The sequence below is a fragment of the Lonchura striata genome, chromosome Z (genome assembly GCF_050655825.1).
Source record: "Lonchura striata isolate lonStrDom1 chromosome Z, ASM5065582v1, whole genome shotgun sequence".
In the NCBI taxonomy this organism is placed as follows: Eukaryota; Metazoa; Chordata; class Aves; order Passeriformes; family Estrildidae; genus Lonchura; species Lonchura striata.
In genome coordinates, this window is record NC_140740.1 from 69,960,215 (window position 1) to 69,986,991 (window position 26,777).

The following is a 26,777-nucleotide window of genomic DNA, read 5'->3' on the forward strand; positions in this document are numbered from 1 at the left end:
ATATATTATGAACTTATGCAAAATTACATGTTTGCTTTAAGGAAGGATACAGACTTACCTCTGAGCAAAAGTAATTCTTTCCTAACTTTTGCCTAAATTAAAACCAAATTAAAACCAGCTCCCTCCTCCACTGGTGTACACAGTTTGGGTGGAGGTAGTTAAATACTATGCAATAATATATATGATTGTGGTTTTTTGATGAGGAAGTAAGAAACTTCTAAGGAAGTAGAAAATTCTAAAGTCTGTTCTCTTAGTAACCAGAGACCTTCAAGGGTTTGAATGTTTATCCATAAAGTGAATTCCTGTCTTGTCTGATCAAATAATTCTTTACTGAACAGCAGTGACACTGAGCTATCATAATAAGATAATTCATTTATGAAAAAGCTGAGAATATTGTATGTGATTCTGATCATCCAGTTGACAATTCAGTTTCTAAAGAATTGTAACTTAGGAATGATGCAACAGGAAAAGCTAAATTTCATCTGGACTCTCATTTTCCAGCAGCCTGAATGTCACCTTGCATTTTCTCATTTAGGTTACAAGTTCCCCTATCACCAGTCACTAAGATGCTTCTTTTATACTGTATTAAAATGAGTTACTTTACGTTGATTTCTTTATTACTGTGTACTTTTTATTTTAGTAGAATCAGTATTTAAAGGTTTTATATTTTTTTTTAAAAGCCCAAACAACAAAAAAACCCACAACCACCAAAGGATCATATTACTTACTGCAAAAAGTCATTGTTACTTAGATGTTATGTGTTTTTTATACTTTGGGTTGCCAGAAATGGGTCTACATATCTGTAGACCTCTAAGTCTTATATATTTTTAGATTTGTTGGCTTTATTTGCCATCACTAGTGGAAAAGTTGCAGTGTTTGAAGTCAAGGAATCCATGAAATACATCTATGCAAAGTTTTATTTGGCCTTATCCTTGTTCACTTTTTGCAACATATGCAATCTAAACATTTCAGTACAGTACCAGGAAACAAATTATTCGTTGATAGAAGCAAAGACAAGAACAGCTAGAAAGGAAGTGGAACAAATGAACTGCAGACTTTTCAATCATAAAAAGTTATGTAGTGTTAATGAAAAAACTGAGAGAGTTTATCCAGAAATCTGATCTTGCACTGTCCAGTAAAGTCAAACTAGATGGCTAAAATCTAAACTATTAGATGGCTGAAGTGAAGGCTAAAAGGTGTGTTGGAGACAAGGTATATATGTGTGCATGCATGTGTGCTAAAGCAACTATGCAGGCTTTATGGAAGCTGTTTAAGAAATCAGACTTCTTATTTCTGCTGAGTGTGTAACACTTTCCATGCTGACACACTTCACATTGCAGCTCCAAGGGAAACAGCACAAGTTCAGGTTGCTTTTGATTACTCTGTCTTCCTTACATAACTTGTGTTTGCTTTGCTTGGCATTTGTTAGAGCAACTAGAAGTCTCCCAAAGTTCAACTTACTTTATTCCTTTGCCCCAAGACATTAAATGTGTAAGAATACAAACATGTACCAAGGATGCCTGCAGTCTTCACATCTCTAGTGTAAATTATTAAACTTGTTAGTTAGTAACACTGAGAAAGTAATGAAAGCATTGCATTAGCTACATGCTGTGCAATAATTGCTTTTAGAAAGTTTGCTTTTAAATTAGTTTAAAAAGTCACTAACCATGTAGTATAGATTCAGGCAAAACACAGAATGCAGACTAAAGACAGATATTTTATTTGAAGAACTTGTAGAGAAGTAGAATCAATTAAAATATGTAGATGCTTAAAAAATGCCAAAAACCCTTTTAAAAGGATTATTTAATTAAGTGTGTTTATGTTATAAGAAGTGTCTTTATTTGTGGAACCGTTAAGCTTCATAGTAGTTTGTGGCAGTACTGGAATTCAACATTTCTTGATTGACTTTTTTTCCATCTTTCTGAAATGGATTTGTTTTAATTCAACTATGCTGACCATTCAAAACCATAATATAATTTTGTTTTGTAATATAGTGTACTTTCCCAGCTATGTGGAACAGAAGCTCTCTAATGCATTTCAATTAATCACAATGTTTTAATTATTGTTAGTCTAATTTTAGTCCCTTCTGCAAATTAAAATGCAAGAAATGGCTTTTAGGTGAAATAAAATGAGAAAGCACAATTGTAAAACTTTAGGTACAGAGAAATTTCTTCTACTAATCAATAAAAGTCATTTGCTCATGCAAAGGCATTTGGAATAATTCTTTCTTCTTGGTGAGAGCTGAGTTGGCAGGGGGACCATAGAGAAAAGAAATCTTAATACTACCAGACTGAAAATTTATCTGGCAAACTGAACATGGGGTTTAGCTGCTGTGGAGAAAAAAAGCCCTACTACCAGGACTACATGCAGTCTGGACAGAGTCTCACTTGTGAACTATGCAGTCATATAATGATAATTATTTTAGGCTAGAACTGGCCAAAAATGAGGGAAAACTACAGGTTTTGGGAAAATCATCAAGATATATGTACTCTATACATAGGTATTGCTTTCTGTTACTGTACTGAATAGCGTATGTGAATAATTCAAGCAGATGTTTCATTTGATTAGACAGTTAATACATTAGCATTCTATATTACACCTTGAGTTCACATATTGAATATGCCCTTCTTCTAGCTTTTGCATTCTCTTTAGACTTTTTCCTACTTTCTCTCTCACCTTACTATTTTGTTGCTTCTCTCATCCTGCTCAATACCAAGTTCTCCCACTTGTTTTTAAACGATCTTTGGTTTTTACCTTCTACTGACTTTATAAAACTTGAGCTTCCAAATACTGGAGTCTTTCTGGAAAGCTTATACTTTCACTTCATTTTTCAAAAGTCTAAGACTTGCTGCTGCCCTTTAAGCAAAAATCTGCTGTTTTCTTCCATCACTAGAAAACAGAGGCCACAAGTGTTTGCACTTACCACTTGTTTCTGACTGCTACTCTAAATTCAGTTGGGTGTAAAGTCTGTGCTGAACTACTGTGTAATCTAGTGCCCAAATTTCCAGCAGAGAGGAGAGTCTGACCTCTGGTTTTGCCTTTCATCCCTGGACCATGCTGCTTTGTTTTCTGGACTGTCACAATAGAGTGTGTCGTCCCTTAGATTCTTGCATTTTTTTAAGGAGTTCCTTATATTGCACTACTGTTTTGTTCACTAAATGACAACAGTTAAAACTTTAATCAGTCTTACTTCCTCTCACTAACATATGGAAACTGTCATTTCACAAGGAGTTGCATACTTCTGAGTTTGATTCTGTGAAATGTCAAGTGCTTTTCCTCTTAAAAGGGTAGAGAAGACTTGAGAAATTAAGTTCTTCGGAAACAGTATTGAAATATTGTGGCAATATCTAGATATGATTGAACAAAAAATTCTCCTTTGAATGTTGTGACTTGATTAATTCTTCCACACTCAGCATCTACTTACTCTGTGCTTCTCCATAATGCCCTCACATTTCTGTATTAAAAGCAATTTCTCTTTTCAAAATGGATAAACAGAATTCTTGTCCTGTAAAAAGTTAAGTCAACACCAGAAGGTAAAAATTACAATGTTTAAAGATAACTGTATTGTAACAAATTTCCATATTAATGAATTACACTTTTCTATTTATTTTTTCTGTGACACAGTTCAGTTATACATTGTCATAACTTTGTTACACATTTATTTTCTTAGACCCAAACTCAGAACTCTTTTCCTACAGGGTTACCCAGTATACTCCTTACCAGCCAGAGGTGTCCCAGGGCAGGCTGGAGAGCCTCCTAAATTACCAGACTATGGTGTGTGATATCACAGGAATGGATGTGGCTAACGCATCTTTGCTGGATGAAGGGACAGCTGCTGCAGAAGCCATGCAATTATGTCACAGGTACTGTGTTTAAAAGTGTGGTTAAATCACAGCAGGAAGTAATTTTGGAATTTGAAGGCATCTACCCCTGTCTAGGTAATGGATTAAAATTGAGTGTGGCCTTCTTACTGTGAGCAGTTCGCTAAATAGGTAGAGTCCATGTTGCCATGCCCCCAGAGAAGTTCCTAGTGTTGATGTAAATGTTTAACACAGACATTTAAGGCCTTCAGAAAACTAAGGACATAGGAGACATTCTAAAGGAAAACTCACCCTTGTTGGAGGATGGTTGGACTAGAGAACACTTAAGCAAACTGGACCTACGCAGGTCCTGATGTGACATATCCTGATGTGTGAGGCTGCTGAGGGAGCCTCCTGATACCGATACGAGGCCACCACGGATTGTGTCTGAACAACCACAGTGACTGGGACAGGTGCCTCAGCTTTGGAGCAAAGCAAATGACACTCCTGTCTCCAGGAAGGGAGGAATGAATATGCAGGGAACTACCAGCCAGTCACCCTCACCTTGGTCCTTCAGTGATGATGGAACAGCTGCTAACACTGGAAACCATTTCCAGACATGTAAAGGACAAGAAGGGGATAAGGAGTCACAAGCATGACAGGGAAAGGTTATGTTTGAGCAACCTGGTGACTTTCTACAGCTGAGGACTGTCTTGGGAGGGGAGGGGAGAGCAGTGGGTCTCCCTTAAATCTCCACAGAGAAACCGAAAATTATGGGCTGGATGAGGTGGGACAGAGATAGATGGAAAACTGAATAACAGCCCAGGGGATGCTTGTCAGTGACATGAACTTTAGGCGGAGGACAGTTTTTGTAAGCCAGGGGCAACACTGGGTCCAAGTAATGATCTGCGTGATGGGGCAGACTGTGTCTTCAGTGAACTGATGGTGCAGAACTTGGAGGGTCAGATGATGGACCAGCGAGTCACGGTGCTTTCCGGGGGACTTGGACAGGCTGGAGAAAATGGGTCGACAGGAGCCTTGTGATGGTCAGCAAGCGGAACTGTGAAGTCCAGCAGCTAGGGGAGAAGCAACCCCTGGCATATGGGCTATATTATGGGGTCTGGCAGGCTGGAAAGCAGCTTTTCTGAAAAGGCCTTTGGGGGGTTTGGGTGACACCAGATTGAACACAATCCAGCAGTGTGTCCTTCCTTGTGGCCAATAGGCAATCAATCTCCTGGGCTGCACTGGAAGGAGCAGTTCTGCCAGGAAGCCAGGGAGGGATCCCTCCCTCTCACCTTGATGAGTCCTGATCCCACAGTGCTGTGCCCACCTCCCCTGTACAACAGAGACAGGGACATACTGGAAAGAGTCTAGTTGCCCCACCTAGGATAGCAGCCCAGGTGCTGGCAGACACACACCTGCTGCCACTGCTCCCACCACAGACACAAGGGCCGCTGTTGGCTCATGTGCTGCTCCAGTTGCTGGCACTCACGCCATTCCACTCCCTCCAGTCATTTCAATTGCTGCAGTATGGAAATGTGGATCCTGTGTGTTCTGACTCCAGTGGCACTCACACACACACACACACGCAGAGAGAGAGAGCAAACACACAGTCTCCTTACTCATGAAATGAATCAGAAAGGCATTTAACAAGAAGAAAGGACAGACTTCACTAGTTAGGTGCAAGAACTTCAGCAACCATTTATATGTACCTTTACTCCCCTATTTTGCTACAATTATTTCTCGCAGAATCACTTAACTGTATTATTATCCCCAAATGCTTTTCTTGTGCATCCTGTGAAGTCTGCTTGCCAAGTGAGGGGAGACACCTGGACAGTCTGCCTGTTTGTGTTAATTAATTAATTGGAGTTCTCACCTGTCCAATGGGCTCTTTGCACCTCTGCACTTGTGGAGAAGGGTCTCTGTTGGGCTGATTTTCCCTGACCAGCACCTGGGAGCAGCAGGGGCAGGGTGTTTTCTGGGCTCCCCCACCTGCCATTGCCTCTCTCTGGGGGATGCACAGGACCTTTTATCACATAATCTAATGGACTGTGGTCTGAGTCTCTTGCAGCCATGAAACTTGAAGATATGCATTATCATTTTTTCATCAGTGATTAAATTAAGCTCTAAAAAAGTGTGGAGTACATAATTCTAAGCTGCTACAAGTGAAACTGTTATTGTTATATCCAAATCAACTTTTGTAGAGGCCTGTTGTAGCACCATGTGAAAGGGATTTGCAAATCAAATGAAATATGAGAAATTCTTGAAGGTCATTGCAGAACTGTGTATCAGGAAGGTGATTGCACAGTCTCTGCTGCCCCTTATTTTTTTCTATGTGTAAAAATAATTTTCTAACTACTCAGTAGTTCAAAGCCTTGGTGTGACATAAAATTCTGTTTATCAGAGAAAACTATGGAATTGTCTTACTAGAATCATAGAATGGTTTGGGTTGGAAGGGACCTTAAAGATCACCTAGTTCTATCCCCACTACTGTGAGCAGGGACATCTTCTTCATCTCCTTTTACCTACTTGAATGGCTGATAGTTTTTTTATCCAGGGCAACACTGAAAAATATGTATTAAAGACCACAGTTGTATTCCTTTAAAAGAATGTGTGTGGAGCCATTATCATGGCTTTTGAAATTAACTCCCTGTTCTGTTTCATAATCTGTTTTAATTTTTGTCATGTATGATTCTCATTTGAGGGTCTGAAATGAACTTTCTCAATGTAAATTTGCCAGAAACGTCATTCAGTCTTACACTTAATCTGGTTATAATAACCAATGTTTTCAGCTACCTTTTTACATAGGAAAACTCATATCTAGAAAATAAGCTAATTTATTTCCATGGAAAACAATATATTATTGATGTGTAAACCTTCTTTTTCTTTTCTTTAACAGACACAACAAAAGGAGGAAGTTCTATGTAGATGCCCGATGCCACCCTCAAACTATAGCAGTGGTCCAAACTAGAGCAAAGTAATGTTTTCCTCCATTTTCCACCGTATCTTTTCCCTTACACGGAATCCTTTGCCATGTCTGCCTTGTTGCCATATGCCTAACATTTCTGGCCTGTGCTTTCTGAAGTCTGTTATTATTTAGCATTACTTCTAGTTCAAATACAACTGCAAAGAAATTAAAGCTCTTTAAAAAGAGACTAAACTTATAATAAAAAGAAAATATTTAATTTTTCCTTTAAATTGTTGCACAACTATATACATTTGACTGTTGAATTCAGTCTGGTCTTTTTTTTTCTTTTACTAGGAAGCAAGTATCTTAAGCATTCTCTGTTTGCTTTGCTCTGTATTTCTGATGGCGATATCTATATAGTAGTATATACCATAATGTGAAATTTTCTCAGGGTTTAGTGCTGCAAAGATGTTCAACTCTCTGTATGTTAAAGAAAAGAGTCATATATGAGTCCATGAAAACATCTTACAAAGTAGCACTCCAAGGTTGGAAGTGGTTTGAATATTTTACCTTCTGCATGTTTTTGTTTTCAGTTATACAGGTGTTATTACTGAGCTCAAATTACCCCATGAGATGGATTTCAGTGGAAAGGATGTCAGTGGAGTGTTATTTCAGTATCCAGACACTGAAGGAAAGATTGAAGATTTCTCTGAACTTGTTGAAAGAGCTCATCAGAATGGGGTAAATTTTACTGGTCACACAGATATCAATCTGACGCATCAAACAGTCATATTCATAAAAACTAAGTGTTAATGAGATACTATCTCAGCTACATGCAATTCATAACCATTACAAACATTGCACTTCAGCTCCATGCAAGTGATGTGGAACTACTTGAAAATAAATTAAAAAACCTAGCTCCCATGTAAACACCTGTCTTCCTTTAGAAGAGAGGCTGACTGCTTTGTGCATTTCTCTTCTCAGACTCTTGCCTGCTGTGCTACTGACCTTCTGGCCCTCTGTATTCTGAAGCCTCCTGGAGAGTTTGGGGTAGATGTAGTCCTGGGTAACTCCCAGAGGTTTGGCGTCCCGCTGTGCTACGGGGGACCCCACGCAGCATTCTTTGCTGTCAAGGAAAATCTAGTGAGAATGATGCCGGGCAGAATGGTGGGTGTCACAAGGTAAGGGCTCCCTCTGCCATTAAGTAAAGATTGTAGTCATATAGTCTTAGAATCCTTAAGGTTAGAAGAACCTTCAAGATCATCAAGTCCAATTCTCAACCTACCACAAAGTTCACCACTAAACCATGTCCTCTAGTGTCATATCCACACATTTTGAACACTTCCAGGGATGGTGATGCTGTCACTTCCTGGGCAGCCTGCTCCAATGCTTTAGAGCCCTTCCTTTGAAAATCTTTTACCTGATATCATGTCTAAAGTCTCCCTTCAGAGATCCTACATAAGAATACATAAGAAACCATGAAAAACATCCTATGACCATCTTGTGCAGCCTTTGTGAACAGGTGACCATGGTGTTGTACTGAGCACCCTTTTTTTAAAAAAAATTGTGAGACTAAAAGTTTCCTTCAGTTTTGAGGAAGCAAGCTTCAAGAATTCCATTGGTGTGGAACTGTCTATAGTTCTTGTGGCATTGTGGAATGAAGAGATAACCAAAAGCAGGGTGGATTCAGTGTGTTGGCAGGAGGCTTTGCAAGCTAACTTTATACTCCACATATTCTGTACTGACATTTTCTCTGTCATCCAATCTTATAAAACATAAATGGAAAGAAATAGAAAATTCAGTGAACCTCCAAAATAATCTAGAAGGAACTTAATCTAGTCCAAATTATAGTTATGCTTAAAAAAAGCAGAAAAATGGTGTGCAAAAACTGCTTCTAATAGTTGCAGGTAGTGATGTACTGTGTATTTTGATGTACTGTGTATTTTGTCAAACTAATAATAATTGAAATGCAAAGTAATAGTCAGAGGAAGACAACATATCTTTGTAACGGAGGCTATCCAGAAGTACTTCAGTAATCAAAATAACTAAATTCAGAGTCATCAATAAGCTTAGGAATATTTAAATTATATTATTTTTCAGTTGAAATAGCTGCAATAATTGTGTGATTTTAAGGCAAATACCAAATTTCCTGTAGTTTGCGTAGAATTTCACTGTGTGCCCTACCTGACCAGCCACGATATAAATAGTAATCTAGAGGTGCTTTAGTCTTCCACTGTCTGGTGTTGCAACTGTCCTGACTTATGCAGCACCCTTTTGTCTCTGAGGATAGATAACTAGTTTCAGGTTAGCATACATAAAGTCCTGTGTCATAAATAACTGTAATTTTAAAGTAACAGAAGCAACATTTTCCCTTGTGGCTTAGAGATGCAAGTGGGAAGGAAGTGTACCGGCTTGCTTTGCAAACGCGAGAGCAGCATATCAGGAGGGATAAAGCTACCAGCAACATCTGCACAGCACAGGTAACCTACACTTTGTTTTCAGGGCTAGAAAGTAACGAGTTGAACAGTGAGTTACCTACACTTTAGAGAGATTTTAGTAGAAAAGTGAAGGAAATAAAAATATTCTGGTCTTTGTTAATTTGAGTCCTCTGAATAATGGGGTCTGCTTGAAAAGAAAGTTTTACTATCTGTTTCCTTACTGTAATCCTGAATTCTTGGAATGTTGTGAATCTGTTTTGTAGCATAAACAGCACCATAAACAGTAGCAGTGTGTTTGTAACAAACAAGACAGAACTCTTCATAAAGTAGAAGGGAATTTCAATGGTCTGAAATTTCCAATTCAAGGCAGAAGAAATAAACTTTAAATTTGTTAAACTAATTAGTCAAATTGTCACAAGGTATATTTTTTTCTATGTCATTTGATGCAAGAATGTTACATCTCCAAAGCAATATCTTTGTAAGAAAATACCATGATTAAGTAAGTAAGTATCCAAAATAGTTATATACGTCCACAGAGCTCCAGCCAGACAGGGTCATAAATTTTTTTGCTCTTATCATTGCCTTCCTCTTGTTCTCAATGTTGTGACAGATTTTGAAAAGAGATTATTGACACAAGTTTAATTACTTAATATCCAGGAGATACTCTGTATTTTTTTGTACTGATCCTAAACAATGGGTACCTGTGAGACTAGCTTGACTTTTAAAGTATTTAAACATCTTTGTTGCAATAGTTGGATTTAAGTAAATGTTAATTGCTAAAACAATTACATTCAAACAGCTTTGGATTCATAACCAGGCCTTGCAGTTTCATAGAAGTATTTTGCCTTTCCCTCCTTTTGTTTTGTAAGCAATACATGAGTAGCTACAGCATCAGTTGAGGGTATGTGGTTGTCTCTGGGTACTAAAGAAACTTTCCACTAAACTTACATGAAGTAGTCTTTGCTCAGAATAACAATGTCCTGAACTGTACTTGTATCCCAGGCTCTTCTGGCTAATATGTCAGCCATGTTTGGGATATACCACGGGTCTGATGGACTAAGGCATATTGCAAGACGAGTACACAATGCTGCCCTAATCTTGGCTGAAGGTGAGTACTTAATGTTTACAGAAACTGCTCTAAAATCCCCCTTAAATAACACATCTTAAATAAACTTACAGGGCAGGGGCAGGGGTGCCCATCTGATGTGTGTTCTCTCAACTTGAGAGAGGCCACTTTAATACAAAATTCACAGCCGATGTGTTTTGTGTAGTTCTGGTAATGGCATCCAAGAATTGGATGTCTCTGTGTAAGAACTTGCAGGCACTGCCTCTGTTTTCTTGGGAAACAAACTAACTTCTGTTTTCTCAGGAAGTCTAGAGAGTTAAGTCCCTAGATGGTAGTGTTGAACTGCTGTTTGCCAGCATCTACTTCTTTTGATGGACCATCCTAGTTATTTATACTCTGTACAGATAGTATAAATAACATAGCAAAGGAGGGTAATAAATTATATTAAAGCAATAGAACATTTCTGTTAAATTGGGTGGAGTGTCATACCTGGTACAAACATTGAAATCCCAAAGCTTTACAGCTGAAGAAAAGCACAAAACCTCTACCTGAAAATAACGATTGCACCTGGACTATGTGTTCTGGTAGGATTTTTTCTTTTTACTGATGATACTACCACTGTTGTTAGAAGGAGGTATACAAAACTGGAATGTTTGGAACCAAGGGATTACTGTAAGAAACATCCATACTTTGCCAGTTTTGCCAGAAGACCTCTTGCTACTGCAAAAAGCCCTAAGACTCTAAACTTTGTCATGACAGGCTCTGTGACAGTTCATATACATTAATATCTTTCCAATCTTATTATTTTGTCCTTATTGCATTCAAATACCTACTCTGCTGCTGTATATCTGTCAGATTTGATGTATCAGAATTACCTTCCCTAGACTCATCTGCATTATTACTTAGGTTTGAATCTGATTTATTTACATTTCACACACAGTAACATTTCAATAAAAAGATGGTGATTTGACTATTCTTTACACAAGGGGTATATTGTGCTTTATTATGGAAAAGCATTTATTTATGAGATGCATAGTATTGCTCTGCAACTGCCGCCTGAGCAAACAATACAGTGTGCATATAATAGAATTAACTTACTGTTTTTTATAGGTCTCAGGCGAGCTGGTCATAAACTACATCATGATCTGTTCTTTGATACCTTGACGATCACGTGTGGATGCTCAGTCAAAGAGGTTTTGGACAGGGCAGCTCTTAGAAAGATAAATTTTCGGATTTATAGTGATGGCAGAGTAAGCAACTTTCTAAACCTTTGATAGTATGACATTTTCTTCATTAATTTCTAATCATTACATGTGCTAAATAGAACAAAATTATTTAAGATCTTGTAATTTGCTCAGATATATCCATCAAGTATAAAGATAATATAAAGAATGAACTTGTTAAGTGATGCACTGAACTTCCAGAAATAATTACTGTGTTTTCATTTTATGCCAGTTAAAAGGATTATCTAATTTTTTTCATGTTAAATATGCTATTAAGGGGTAGAGTGAAGATACTTTAAAATTTAATGATGAAATACAAGGTAACATCCAGAATTCAGGTCTTATGGCAGTGTTTGAAGGCAGACTGAAGTCTAAACCACACTTTGGTTGGCACTAAGGAGTCTTCACAAAGTGTAGTATGTTCTGTAAATTGGAATGGGGGAAGGGGTGTCACAGGAAAATGGGCAATTTTCCTGTTAGTAGAAAACACTAGAAAGGAGGTCATGAGTCTCAAAGTTTCTGAGCCATCTGGTTTGGATGGTTTAGGAGGGTAAAAGAAGGAACTAGTAAATGTTCAATAAATAAAATAAATTTATATATCATAAATACCTATAAATATGTATGTTTACATATTGTTAGGTAGATTGGTATTTTTTTTCCCTTTTCGAGTTTCTGGAAAGCTCTTTTTGACCAAAACAAATGTACTATGTCTCTAGAATAAACAGCTTTGAGTAATTACTGGTGCTTTTATCCCTAGCTTGGAGTATCACTTGATGAAACTGTAAATGAGAAAGATCTAGATGACATATTATGGATTTTTGGTTGCGAGTCTTCTTCTGTAAGTACATTATAGGTCATGTGGATTAAATTATCTGAATGTTTTCAGAGTTTAGCAAAAACCAAAACTGGTGTTGTATAGTGGGTTTCTGTATGATGACCATTTACTAAATATTGAGAATTTCTGATCCTCTCTTAAATAAAGAGGTAGTGTTAAATAAAGGATTTATATAATGCCATTTTCTGGTTGCAACACTTAGATCTTTCAGTCAGCTTGGACACCTTGCATTTAGGGTATTACTTATTCTGTGATGGTTAGGACATGGGGTCAGTTATTTCTTTCCTCACTGGAATTTTTGTTGCATGTCATTAGCATTTAGCATCAATATCTACAAGATGAGGACTACTGAGACATTAAGGCTATCAAGTTTAATATATCGCTGTTGTCCTGCTAGGGATACACAGATACATCTGATATTAAAGGTGGGGGTTTTATGGGGGTTTTATCTTAAAAGCCGACTAAATCCTGAGGTAAACTGGTTCATAAGCTTTCTAATGGAACTTGACTACAAAGAAAAAATTCCATGAAAATATTTGATTCTATTTCTTTTTGTTGAAGGAGCTAATTGCTGAAGGTATGGGTGAGGAAACCAAAGGCATCTTTAGCACCCCATTTAAGAGAACTTCCAAATTCTTGACACACCAGGTTTTCAACAGGTTTGTGAGTGTATGATTGCTGCTTTTAGGGAATCTGAATGTATGTTTGCTATTTTTAGGGAATCTGAAATAGCTCCTTTCAAAACCAGCAATGGAGTCAGTTGAGGACAGTTTTGTACCTAGATTCATACAGTAACTTGTTACTCAAATAAAATATTTAGTAGCATTTTTAGTTATCCTCTCATTTTAAATGAGCAGAGCAATACTCATGGCACTGAGGGAACGTGTCTTTCCATTAATCTGCTGCACTGTACAACCTACCATTTGAGGACATGGTATCCTTGTATTCCATATTTACTGATAGTGTTGTTGAGATACAAATAAGCATTTTTAATCTGTGTTGCTATTAACAAGCTTAAAGTGCCAGTTTGAAAAGAACTACTTAGTATATATTAGTAACTATCTTCAGTCTTCTTTTTTGTGTTCTTTTCCTTTGTAGCAGCTGGTGCGGGTGATCTGCTTGCTTTAACACTGTGTTTTGTGTTCTCCAGCTATCACTCTGAGACAAACATTGTGCGGTACATGAAGAGATTAGAAAACAAAGATATTTCCCTTGTTCACAGCATGATTCCCTTGGTAGGTATTTATCAAAAAGAAAAGACAAAAAATTATGTACTTACCTATGTATTTATGTATTTCAATAAATACTGATGTGTGTTTGTATTTTTAGGGGTCCTGCACAATGAAGCTCAACAGTTCAGCTGAACTCACAGTAAGTTGCAATAATACTGTCTCACTTGATATCCACATGAGTAACTATCTAGCCAGTGTCATTCTAGAGAAGTAAAGCCTCCTCTTTGTCTAATACTGCTGAGGAGGCAGTTTCAGAGGTAGCTGAAGTCACCCTCTCCCTTCCACTAAGAAAATGCTCTGAAAAGCACAAGTAGGACTGCAGCAACACTAAGAGAGTATGTGGTCTTGACGATTCCATTTTGAACAAAACGATGAAAATAATTTTTGGAATTAGGTATCACAGTCCTGTTCCCTCAAGGAATGTTGCATTACCTAACTTCTGTCTGCTTTACAGATCTTAAAATCAAATCCGCAGAAATATGGAGAGAGTCAGATGGAACTGACAATTCATATTTCTTTTTCAGTTTACAATTTGTTAGGATAATTCCCTTTTCCCCAGCTGAAGAGTCCCCAGATATCTTCATTTTTCTAGCTGCTAACACATGAAGCAGAGCTTTAGCCAGGCTATTTGATTACCAAATGACATTTTGATTTGGAATGAGCTTCCTTTGCTCTCTTCCTCTTGTTTCTGACTTTCATCTTTCACTAGTTTCCTTTGTCCCCTTTCTCTCACTACTTTCTCTCTCTCCCTTCAGTGTTTTATGTCTTGTATACTTCCTTAAGTGAAACTAATACTATTCCAGGCAATTCCTCTCTGTTTACCCTGTGATCCCAGATCAGTGTAAGGGTAGGTGAAACTAAGTAGTAAGAGAAATTAAGAATTTTTAAGCATATTCTTAATGTTAAAAAATAGTTACTGAAAATCATAGGATCATTTATGTTGGAAAACACCCTTTAGATTAAGTCCAGCTGTTAACCTGGCACTGCTGAGTCCATCACTAAACCATGTTGCTGATCACCATATCTACATATCTTATAAACATTTTCAGGGTTGTTGACTTTGGCAGTTCTTTAGGGAGGCTGTTCAAATGCTTGTTAACCCTTTCTGTGAATACATTTTTTTAATATCCAGTCTTAACCTCTTGTATTACCAGCTACTATCTGGGAAGACACCAACCCCCACATGGCTACAGCCTCCTTTCAGGCAGTTGTAGGGTTGTTGGTGGTGTGTCCAGGCTCCTAGGCTCATGTGCACTGAGGCTTCTACCCTTTTATGTATGAGTTTTCCCAAGACTGAAGAGAAGTTTCTTGCTCTCTACGCAAATTAATTATCATGCATAGTCCGTGCACAGTTCTGGGCCTTTCTGGAAATGGGTCGGAGGGCTTTGGAGGTTTTTGGTGGTCTTTATTCCCCACGCTACATCAACCTTTGGTGCACAGTCCGTGCCCTCTTCTCAACCTCATTGGTGCACTTGTGCTGCACTGTGTTGTGCTGAATATGTACAGAAGCCAGAACAAGGACTGATGTCCCAGCAAAGTGTTCTACCTCCACCTCCATGTGGCTCCCTTCTCCACCTGCATCCTGTTCTTTCTTGCCCATTTGCACAGTCTGCTCTTATCAACAATCCTTGGCTGGCTTCAGAGGTATCTATCTGTCCATCAGTGTTTGAGACTTGCACATCAGCCCCTTGTCTTCTAGGCTTTTGCACCATCCCATGGCTTAAACGTCAACATGGGCATGGTGATCTGTTGAGAAAGGGAAAAAAAGACCAAGAGAAAAAGGGGCAAATGTGTTCTATAAGTTACTTCTATGCTTTGGGGGTAATCTCTTTATAATACCTCAAATCTTTTTGTGTAATCTGATTACCAAAATAAAAAGCTAAAAGGTTAACATTAAATCAGCTAACAATAGACCTTACTCAACCTCACATGACTGGCCTAAGCCTTATCAATCCAACTGTCCAGGTCATTCTGTAGAGCCTTCCAAGCCTCCAGCAGGTCAACATTCTTGGTGTTTGATACTTAACTGACCACAGGGCAACTTCATTCCTTCACAAAGTTTAACAGAACAGAGTTGTCTGTAGAGTATTTTGTTCCAGCATTCTTTATATATTTGTTTGTTTCATTTTTATAGCCTATTACATGGAGAGAATTTGCCAACATCCACCCTTTTGTTCCTCTGGATCAAGCTCAAGGGTATCAGCAGCTTTTCAAGGATTTAGAGAAGGACCTATGTGAAATTACAGGCTATGACAAAATCTCCTTCCAGCCGAATAGGTAGGAACATTTTTTCTAGATGTTTGCCTCTTGAGACAGGATTCCAAAAACTTATCTCTAAAGAAAATGTGCAAGCCAGAAATGGAAGAATTTTCTGAAATAAAATTTTTCTTGATTGCCAGATTACTAAATTTCTAAGTAGTTGCTTTTTTAAAAAACTACAGTATCTTATTTTGTCTCATCTCTTCTGAAATTTTAATGATTTGGTCTTTATATTTCTTTTACTATTTTCCCATATGAACTGAACTGAAAATAAAGATTTGGAATAGGAATAAAATATATGAGCTGCCAGGTGTTTAATTGTTGAAACTGGTAGTGCACTAGGTTTGACTGAAGAATGCCTAAGATCTGTGTGCTTACTGGAAAAGCAGTGTTTAATGAGTACTTCTGCAGCCTGTTTATGTCCACTAGCAGTTTTAATACAAAATGAAAAGCAAGAACTTACTCTACACTAAACCTGTTGCTGAAAGACCTTTTATTTTTCATTATATCATCTTTGGTACGCATTTTGATATTAGTTTGCCTCACTGTAATCAAGCACAGAATTCCCTGCTAGGTGCAGGAATGTGGATCCACTCAGTCACCAGAAGGATTTAACATCGTAGTACGAACTTATAAAATGGCATAACCTTTGTCATCTACTCTTTTCATTTACATGTAGCTGTTAATTTAAGCATGTCCATTTGTAATTATGTCTTAGGAATGTGCTCCTTTTAATTTTCTGACATTTACCTGAAGTCATGGGAAAGGGTTAGGGCTGGACAGTTTTGAAGTTCTGTCAGAGAGGTGGCACTTCTTGGTTTGTGTGCTGTGTAACAGTGTTTGTGTTCTTGTTGCAGTGGAGCCCAAGGAGAGTACACAGGCTTGGCTGCAATCAAAGCTTATTTAAATGCCAAAGGAGAACGTCATAGAACCGTGAGTGTCAATATTCATGTGGGGAAGAGGGTTGAGGGGGAAGTGGAGAGTTGATTCAGCAGCTGGGACTCACCTGGAGAGAAACTAGGTTGTGTACTCTCACCTCTGGTAGGCTTTCAGCACTCTATGCTTCCCACCAGGATCCTTGGTAACGTCTTAAAAGTTTTTACAGACAGTGAGAATGACACAGGGAACGGTGATTGTACTGAGTCTGGCTAGGGTGGACTTAACTTTCTCCACATGCATTGTGGGCAAAGCACTGTTGGTAACACAAGGGTCTCTTGGCAAATGGTGAGCAGTGCTTTCACAGTGTCACGGCTTTCTCTCTGTGCCGCTGCCCTGTCCCGACCCTGTCCTGTCCCAGCAAGGAGGCTGGGTGACAGCAAGGTGCTGGGACAGCTGGCCCTGGCTGACCAAAGGGATGTTGGTGCCATATAATGGCATGCTCAGCAACAAAAGCTCAGGGGAACAAGGGCAAAGCAGGAAAGGTCATGCTTATATCATGCTTATAGCATTTTAATTCCCAAACAACATGCCATGCGGTCAGCCATGGAAGTTGGGAAGTCAGGAAGGAAGGAAGGAAATTGAGATATATTTACAATTTCATCTGACACCCTCTCACTCTTGAAAAATGATCTATCATGTGTTAATTCTGGGATTATTTATTATATTATTTTCCATCCTCATTTCCTAGCTAGATTCTAATTATTTGTCCATCCTTCTCAAAAAAAGCTATTTTATAACTGGTTATCTTTAAAGCTTTTGTGTTCCTTTTACTCCTCTTACTCCCTTTCTAGTTTTTGATGCAGTTGCTTTCTTTCCCACCAAAACAGTGAGATTCTTTAGTAGCAATAGGTTCAAAGCAAAAGATCACAGTTGTGGGTTGTTAAGATGTGCTTTCTTGTGCCATACTTTAGATCTGTCTGCCTCCAGTATACATATACTGCTTTGAATGCTGCCTCTCAGTACTGTGCGTCCTTTTCTGAGCTCTGCAATCAGTTCTTTTAGTGACCTGAGAGGTTTTGTATTAACAGGATATTTGGCATTGCACTGTGTGTCTATATTATAAACACAATTATGAGTAATTTTAAATCTTAGAGAACCAGCACAGATATTTATAATATTCTGTTAGGATGACCTTTCCATACAGTGAAAACTATTTTTCTTTTCTTTAACATGTGTTCATAAAATATTTATCCACATGTACCTTCTCACTTAACCACTGGAAGTTAGTTTAGAAACATTATTTGGGGCCACATAAAAAATTTCTTGGAAATCTGAGATTACTTAGGTCTTCTTTTTTCACACACCCATACAGTGGGCTTTAAACAGAAGGAAAAACAGTCCTTAGTGTAATACAATACACACCCTTTGAACCTGATTTTATCCTTGGCTTTGGGACTCATTTGTCTTCTCAAAATGGAAGCATCACTGTCCTGTGCTCCTGGGAACTGTGTGAGGAAACCATCTAAAGTGAATGGAAGTATTTTCTTTCTCTGTTTCTTCGTTGCATCCAGATCACATCAGAAGGCAACCATTCATTACAGCTACAAACTTTGTGAATAGTTTTACTCAGTGGGAAGTGAATTAAGGTTAAAATTTTATTCCTTGAAGAGCTGGCTTCTGATTGTCTGCCTGTCATCTGCCATTACTCTTACTCTGTGCAAGACCCTCAGCCTTTTCTGAGAGTCTGTGGGACCTTCTGTAGCTTGAAAATACCCAGAGGTGAACTGCACAGGAGAGTCAGGGGCTGCTTGCTTTCAAAAGTTACAGGAAAATCATAGTACTCTTGGGAAAGAGTAAAAAGGAATAAGAAAATAAGAAAGCCCACAAAATGTTGGCCTTTCAGCTGAAGTGCTTTTTTCCCCTAGGCTGGAGATTAAACCAGCAGCTCAAGGTTCTCTTAGTTGGCCGTGTTTGGATTTGTTGTCCTCTTGTGGGGAAAAAAGTGTGGACATGAACTGGCAGCTCACATCCCTGCTTTTTTGTGATCAGCGATGTTTGTACCCAGCAGGCCTTGGTGGCCATCTGGAGCCACGTCACATTTCAGCTATGCAGATAAAATAGCAACAGATGTGGCACAGTTCTTCCTGGGATCTCTGGGTTTCTGGTTTTGAAGTATTCACATTTATCTCAGCATCACTGGATAAGAGAGTTCCATGAGCCATCATGCAGTTTCTTAGGAAAATAAAGTAGAAGAAAATTATTTTTAATATTTTTGTTGGTTTTTTTGTTTGTTTTGTTGATTAGTTTTTTTTTTTTTGGTGGGGTTTTTTGGTGATTTTTTGGTTTTGCAGGGTTTTTTGTTTGTTTGGGGGGGTTTTGTTTGTTTGGTTTGGGTTTTTTTGAGAAATATTTATTGTCTTTAGAAAGGGTGGAATTACTAAAAAATGCCTGCAAATATCATGACACATGCACCATTTTTCTATGACTAACAAGAGCCTACCTTACTTAAGCAGAAGTGCTTATCTTTTTTTTCTTTTAAAGTTAACTGGCATGCAAGTAGTTCTGAGTTTCTCATCTATAGCCAAAATATTTTGGTCTTAATTTTTGTTTTGAATAGAATAAAGAGGAAAAAGCTTTGGAAGCCAGAAGAAATTGTAATGGAAATTTGGAATTAGGAAGTTTTTCCTTTCAAGTCATTGTACATATGGAGACTGATAACTGTAAAAAAAAGGATTAGTATTTAAAAAAAAGGATGGGGTGAGGCAAAATTCTGAGTATCTGAAATAATATTCTGGAATTGCATCCATAAATATGATTATGCAGAAAATGAAACTTTGGTAATGAGTATTTAAATGCTGATACCTGAATGGATTTTATTAAAAAATTTAGTTGCATTGTTCTACAAAAGAGACAAATTGCTGGTGCCATCAGGATTTCTTTTCAAAATTTGATAATGAATTGTAGCTGAGTGTAGACCATAAAACATTAAGATTTTTTAGACTAGTTATACTTTAGGCTCTATTTTGCTTTCCCTCCCAAGGTTTGCCTTATTCCTAAATCTGCTCATGGTACTAATCCAGCAAGTGCACAAATGGCAGGGATGAAGATTCAGCCAATTGAAGTGGATAAAAATGGGAGCATTGATATTTCTCATTTAAAAGCAATGGTGAGTATTTAATTATCTTTGATTTTCAAGGAACACTTCTTCTCTGAAGGTAATAGTGTTGGCAGCTGAACCATATTTTTCTACAAGAAAAAAGAAAGCAATAATGGTGAATATTTTGAAAGGATAAATATTTTTTTTTCTCACTCAGACACTATATGACAATTTTAATATTTCTTTTAATTTGAGGATCTTTGGTGCAGGATTTGCTCAAAGAGTCTTTTTATACAGCAGACTCTTTTATAGCAGACCCTTTTGGTCCACAGCTGTACTGGAAATGAACAAGCCATGTTCGTGAATGTGAAGCATTTGAAACTGCATTTCAGCCTTCTTTTAGGTTCAAGTCCACCTCTGCTGGAGAAGTTGTTGCTAGGCAACTACTTTTTTTCCCTCTTTTTTAACTATATTGACTGCAGGTGAATCTTGCAATTCAAGGGATTAGCAGGATACATTTGCACATTTGAACAAACTTTTATGGTAGTCATAGAACTCTATTGCTGAAAGTAAGGGGAATGGTCATTATTTCACATTAACTTGAAGGCCAGGTGTTTCATTTGGTTGACTGAAGGTCCCAGAAGAGAGTGTTTTATACATATATATGTATGTGTATGTATGTATATGTATATATATGTATGTGTGTATATATATATACATACATATATACACATATATACACGCACCTTTTAATACCTGCCTTTTTCCCTGACTTAAAATTCTGATTTATTCAGAAATCACTCTTTTTCGGTAGGCGTGGCTGAAGGAAGGAGCCCAGTGTCCTTTGCTGACTATAAGTGACTATAAGTGACTATCTGCTGATAGGCCTACTTCCCATCTGTAATACACTCTGACTTTACTTGTATTTTTTTTTATAAAATCTTGAGAAGCTTTAGGAGCCTCAGTGAGTTTTTCTTCTCTCCTCCCTCCACCAGGTGGACAAGCACAAAGAGAACTTGGCAGCCATCATGATCACGTACCCTTCCACCAACGGTGTGTTTGAAGAGGAGATTGGTGATGTGTGTGACCTCATTCACAAACATGGAGGCCAAGTTTACTTAGATGGAGCAAATATGAATGCTCAGGTACAAAATCTAGGCAGATTGTTTACTACTGGGAGTCCTTGGAATGAAAATAGCACAGCAGTATTCAGTTCAGACCATAACACAACTTCCATGCAAGATGCCACAGTGTTTGGGGGAGCATGTGAGATTTCCAAGAACAGAAATTAAAATAAGATGGTGAAAGTAATTCTCTTTCACTTGATTTTCCCCTGAAATGTGTAATAAGATTTATGTGTTGTTCACTGAAATTGACTTAGTCTGCCTACCCTTTATCAAAGACATTCTTTACAGATGTAATTAAGAATTCCTAAACAAAATATTATTTGCATCAAGTTCTTGCTTATGATGCATCATGATAAAGAAAAACATAAAAGCATACACCATTGTTTTCAACCTGTTCTCCTTGCATTCAGTAATAGGTCCTAAATGGCATATGAAGAATGCTTTAAAACAGAGTATTCCCTTTACAGGTTGGTCTGTGTCGTCCTGGAGATTATGGCTCTGATGTCTCTCACTTAAATCTTCACAAAACCTTTTGCATTCCCCATGGAGGAGGAGGACCTGGAATGGGACCAATTGGAGTGTAGGTATTTCTATATTAGCCTTTTCTTAAAAAAAAAAAAAAAAAATTTTTATATATACCTTAGTGAGTCATGGCTAGGAGAGGCGTTATGTTGGTTGCAAACATCTGTCCTTCTCTAGCACAGTCATGTGCTGATCTCATAAATGATGGTGCTCACCTGTGTCCCCAAACCCTGGCTTCTGTGTTGGCCATCTAGTGTGTATAGTAAATCTCACTCAGCAATCTATTTCCTGAGTGAGAAATGGGCTTTTCAGCCCTAAGAAAAGGGCTGATAATACTGCATATAGTCCAGAACACAGAGATGCTACACAAGCTGTGTGAATCTATCCTATAGAAGGTTATTATTTCCTTAAAGATAATCTTAATTGTTTAAAGAAAGCAATTTTTATTCGGATAACTCCATTAATATCTTGTCATAGATTGAAAAACTGAGTGCCATCCTCCACTGGCACCAGTTGTGTTTAACTTTCTTTTGAAGAAGGCACAGATCAGACTTCCTAGAGGACTGTGACTGGAAGCAAGGTGAAGAGAAGCTACTGCTGAAACTGTCCAGATACGATAACACAGGAACACGTATTTAATCTCTAAAATCAATGTCTTTCTTTTAGGAAGAAACATTTGGCTCCCTACTTGCCTACCCACCCTGTGATCAAAGTACAGCCGGATAAGGATGCATGTCCTTTGGGTACTGTCAGTGCTGCACCTTGGGGTTCCAGTGCTATATTGCCAATTTCCTGGGTGTATATCAAGGTGTGTAGACTTTTATAAGGAGTATCAGATGAGGTTCTGTTTCTCTTTCAAGTCCAGTGACCACTGCAACCATACAAACAGGTTTAAGAGCAACTCATTGCAAGATTTTTGCAGAGACTGAAATGCAGTGAAATGAAGTGATGACAATCCAGTCATAGGTTATTTACATCCATCAAGCCTTATTGTTTTATAATAGGACAATGTTGCCATGAGAAAGAACAAAGGACAACTGCTGTATCTAACTGTTCTACCTAGTCTGAAATAGGCCTTGAGGTAAAGGGACACCAAGCATTAAACTGCAGTTGGCCTTCCACTTTCTGACACTGAAGTTTTCATGTTTAAATTACTGTTCTGCCAAGAGTATTTTTAATTGTATGATTCAGTATTGTTATACTTGACATATACAGAACATTCAATTTTACAATATCATAAATTCCAGAGGGTTTCACTGAGTTTTAAAACTGAACTTAGTTTTGGTTTTACATGTGAGACATCTTGCTCATGATCTATATAATTTGTTAATCCCTTGCAATTTAGTGATAAACCAGCAAATATTTGGCTACATGTATGGAAATATTTAGCCAACAAACATGATTGTAGATTCAAATTCTATTTGATAGAAGGTTGTGCTGGGACTCTTTAGCTACATTTAATGCTTCCAGTGACAGAGTTGGGGAAGAGTGAACCTAGGGGCAGTGTCATTCAGAGTACTTTGTTGCCAGTATAATACTCTAACCATGGAAACTTCCTCTGCTGGGGAAACCAGCTCTCCTGGATATGAACCAGTGCAATTTCCATTTTCAGCTGTGGGTAAAAATCACTTGTGACTCTAAACTAGTTCCCATTATGGAATATTTAATTGGTCAGAAATTTTTAAGGGGAGCTCTTTCCTCACAGTGCAAAATGCCATCTATTTACATTGTCCCACCTAAAGTTCTCTGGACAGTCCTGCTGTGGGATGGAGACAGGCAGCCTGTGCCTTTTGACATTATTTGTGTTCTCACATTTTTCTGTTCAGTTCAAAGCTTCTCAGTTTGAGGAAAGGTTTGGGACATTCAATTGTGGACTTCAAACTAAACCTCTTAAACTGTAGACATGCTCATAAACTACATACACCAAGCAGTGTATGTAAGTGCCCTCAGTCAATATCCAGTGCTTCTCTGTGAGCATGGTGTGGAAAAGTGTAAACAGCAGAGTGACTGCCTTAGAACTAGCTAGGTGCATTGAGCTGCTGCTCTCTGTCATGCAGGAGCATACTTTGCTTGTTCTGGACCTGTTTTAGATCTGTTGCTTCATGTTATTTTTCTTTCAGACAATGGGAGCAAAGGGTCTGAAGCATGCTTCTGAGATTGCTATACTAAATGCAAATTACATGGCAAAGAGGCTAGAGAAGCACTACAAAATCCTTTTCAGAGGAGCAAGAGGCAAGTATTCGACAATTTTCTATCAGTTTTTTTTTTTTTTTTGCCTCATGTAGAAGTTGGTTTGCAACACAGTTGGGGTTTTGTTTGGTTGGTTTGGTGTTTTTTTTTTTTTTTTGTTTTGTTTTGTTTTGGTTTTTTTTGTTTGTTTTGTTTTGTTTTTTTTTTGCTATGTGACTGCTGATTTCAAACTTCTCTTGATGTTGTTCACAAGGAGAGAAATAACCTGCCACACTTCTATGGATGTATTGCAATGAAACTGAGATACTTGAAAGTAGAAGAAAAGTAGCATCTGTTTGTAATTATACAAAGATGATGTCAAAAGATAGAGTAAAAGATAGACTGTTCCTTGAAATTTAGTGGTAGATTGATGAACAGTAGAAAAAGGAAAAGCAACCAAGTTGAGACTTCCAAATTTCCAGAACCAATGATGCAGATTTAAGAACATAAAAGTAATTTTTGGACCTGTACTTCCCCTTGCACACTTCCTCTGAAAAAAAATCCCACCAAGTTTCCCTCATTTCTGTACCTTGTTCACTGTTGTGAGATAAGATAGAATTCCCATGGCAATGCATGATATTTCAGCTACATTCTGATTCCCTGTTTTAGCTCTCCAGTCTTGCAACAGGACAGAAGTAATGAAGAAGAGATGAAAAAATTATTGTGGTACTAGTGTAACAATCAGAGAACTTATGTTGCTTGTTTAAGCTGAACAGTGTTGAAGAACATTTGAGTACAATATATATTATCTCCAAAATATAGATCTTAAATTTAATGATGTACACCTTGGTAGAACCTGCAAGTTGTACTTTAATAGAAGCAAATAAAAATTGCAAATTTTGAAGGATTTAACAGTGTAATGGAAGGTTCTCTGGAATTATGGATATAAATACAGACAACTTTTGTCTTTAGCCTCTTTATAACAGAAGATATGAGCTTTGCTCCGGCATAAGATAAAACTGATTATCTTAATTTATTTAAGATAGCCTAAAACCCAAATGGTGTTGGGCCACTGACAAATGTAATAATTTTTTCAGGGAACTTGTACATAGTAGGAGCTACTTTGACCACTCATTCCTAGTTCCAATCTGACCTCTAAATGAGGCCTCTTCTTAATATGATGTGGGACTTAAGGGTCAGTCTTCAAAAACTGAGTTGTATATCTCTTACCTGATAATTTCCTAGCTGTGAGGTTTTGCCCAAGTGGATATTTTTGAGTTTGTCTTTTTGCCATGTTTCTCCACAATACCAATAAGAATAGACAGCTTGGTAAATTTCATTGTTCTCCTATTAAGTAAGTTCACCTTTTTATTTACAGGTTATGTAGCCCATGAATTCATTTTGGATACAAGACCTTTCAAAAAAACAGCAAACATCGAGGCTGTAGATCTTGCTAAAAGGCTTCAGGATTATGGTAAGTCAAATGCCTGTTCTTTAAAATAGCAGTGCAAGTGAAAATTTTCTAGATCTCTTCTAAAGGGAGACACAAACATTCAAGTTCTGTGCTTATGGATGGTGAATCTGTCACAATTATTTCAGGCTTCCTCATTTTCTTTAAGGGCTTGGAGAGATATTTGCATATACTGAGTTGTAGTAGGTACTTCTGACTCTGCTGCTGCATCACAGTTTTGTAAACTGCCCCATCAAATTACTGATTACATGACTCTTAACTGTTTGGAGCTAGTAGGTCGAAGCCAAAAGCTTAATAAGATTCCAACAAAGCAAAACAAAACAAAACAGGAAGAAAAACAAAAACTTTTTAAGTAGGATAATACGATTTGAACAGTTCCATCCCGCTATAGTTTATGCAGTTTTGTACACATGCCCTTAAGGATCTGATTGTGGTTGCTTTTTGGCTGCCAGACAAGAGGACCCATTGAACTACTTGATCCTATAGAACTGTGCTTCTAATGAATGTGCATGAAAGCTGTTAAACCCCTAACCAGTAATACCTCTTCAGTGAAATAATCCAAGGCCTAATTGTGATACTAAAAAACCCACCCTTCCTGCTCTTTGTAAGTGAGCCTTAAATATTGTGCACCACTTTAAACAGACTTTTCAGTAGGTATAGAGCTGAGTTAGATAGCATATTAAAGTTTCTTTTTAATAAACTCTTTCAATAAATCTGTGTGTAGCTCTATTGTAAATAATACAGTGGTGTTACCCTTCCGTGCTAAAAATGAAGATACTTGAAAAGTTTATCTTGCTTGTAAAGTACAGAGCCAACACTACCAGTGAATTCAATCTCTATAGATTTTTGTAGAGAAAGGATGAATTTTTGAATCTGCTGATAGCCAATCCATTTATTATCTCATACTCTTTATCTGTGACTGATTTCTGCTATTGTCACCAGGTTTTCATGCTCCAACCATGTCCTGGCCAGTGGCAGGGACGCTTATGATTGAACCTACAGAGTCTGAAGACAAAGCAGAGCTGGACAGATTTTGTGATGCCATGATCAGTATACGGCAGGAAATTGCTGAAATAGAGGAGGGCAGGATGGACCCCCAAATTAACCCACTAAAGGTAAGATGGCATGTAGAGCAAGGTGCAGCATCAGCCTAAACCTTGAGACTACAGATGTCCACTTCCTGGTCTTTCAGCACTCTCAAAAGTAATGTAGCACAACAGTGAACACAAAAGTTTCTTGAGAAACCTTCAACTTTTTCAAAATTTGAATTTTGACTTTTTCAAGCGAGAAGTCTTGCTGACAGAACAGAGAAAGTTATTTCCAAAAGCACTTAATTTATATTTCAAGGCCATCTCAAAGTAACAAAGGAGAAATGGTTATTTCACTGGCTGAAGACAGAAACTGGAATGACCTTAATAATAAATAATGAATTAATTATTTTAGCAATGCAGCACAGAACCGGTATCAGCTCAAACTCTCTTCAACTCTTAATGCTGTACTGGCTTTTAAGTTTAGTGAAAAGCCAAAAGCCTATTCAAGCCTTGGGTAGCATCTTTAGGCAAACTGAAAAAAAAAATCTAAATACTAACTTGCCTCCTGGCTTAATTCTGCCTTTGTTCCCCCCAGATAAACAGTGTTCTCTAGACAGTTATTATTTATATGTGGTAATGTGAACTTGAAGAAGGCTTCACACTGATGTGTTCAACTGAAATCAGTAATTTCTTGTTCTCAACATGTTTTGTTTCTTGTAG

General features: G+C 37.7%; 1 protein-coding gene across 1 annotated transcript in view; it reads left to right on the plus strand.

Moving 5' to 3' along the window:
• GLDC (glycine decarboxylase) overlaps positions 1-26,777 on the plus strand; it is a 38,603-nt gene that overhangs the window by 10,131 nt on the left and 1,695 nt on the right. The window contains exons 4-23 of the mRNA XM_021531687.4: positions 3,699-3,863; positions 6,700-6,777; positions 7,302-7,449; positions 7,693-7,889; positions 9,092-9,188; positions 10,149-10,254; positions 11,323-11,462; positions 12,193-12,273; positions 12,832-12,929; positions 13,421-13,505; positions 13,600-13,641; positions 15,637-15,779; positions 16,619-16,694; positions 19,681-19,806; positions 20,733-20,882; positions 21,332-21,444; positions 22,053-22,194; positions 23,507-23,618; positions 24,934-25,029; positions 25,969-26,141. Of these exons, the coding sequence (XP_021387362.2) occupies positions 3,699-3,863; positions 6,700-6,777; positions 7,302-7,449; positions 7,693-7,889; positions 9,092-9,188; positions 10,149-10,254; positions 11,323-11,462; positions 12,193-12,273; positions 12,832-12,929; positions 13,421-13,505; positions 13,600-13,641; positions 15,637-15,779; positions 16,619-16,694; positions 19,681-19,806; positions 20,733-20,882; positions 21,332-21,444; positions 22,053-22,194; positions 23,507-23,618; positions 24,934-25,029; positions 25,969-26,141 (2,368 nt within the window). The remainder of the gene's footprint in view (positions 1-3,698; positions 3,864-6,699; positions 6,778-7,301; positions 7,450-7,692; positions 7,890-9,091; positions 9,189-10,148; positions 10,255-11,322; positions 11,463-12,192; positions 12,274-12,831; positions 12,930-13,420; positions 13,506-13,599; positions 13,642-15,636; positions 15,780-16,618; positions 16,695-19,680; positions 19,807-20,732; positions 20,883-21,331; positions 21,445-22,052; positions 22,195-23,506; positions 23,619-24,933; positions 25,030-25,968; positions 26,142-26,777) is intronic.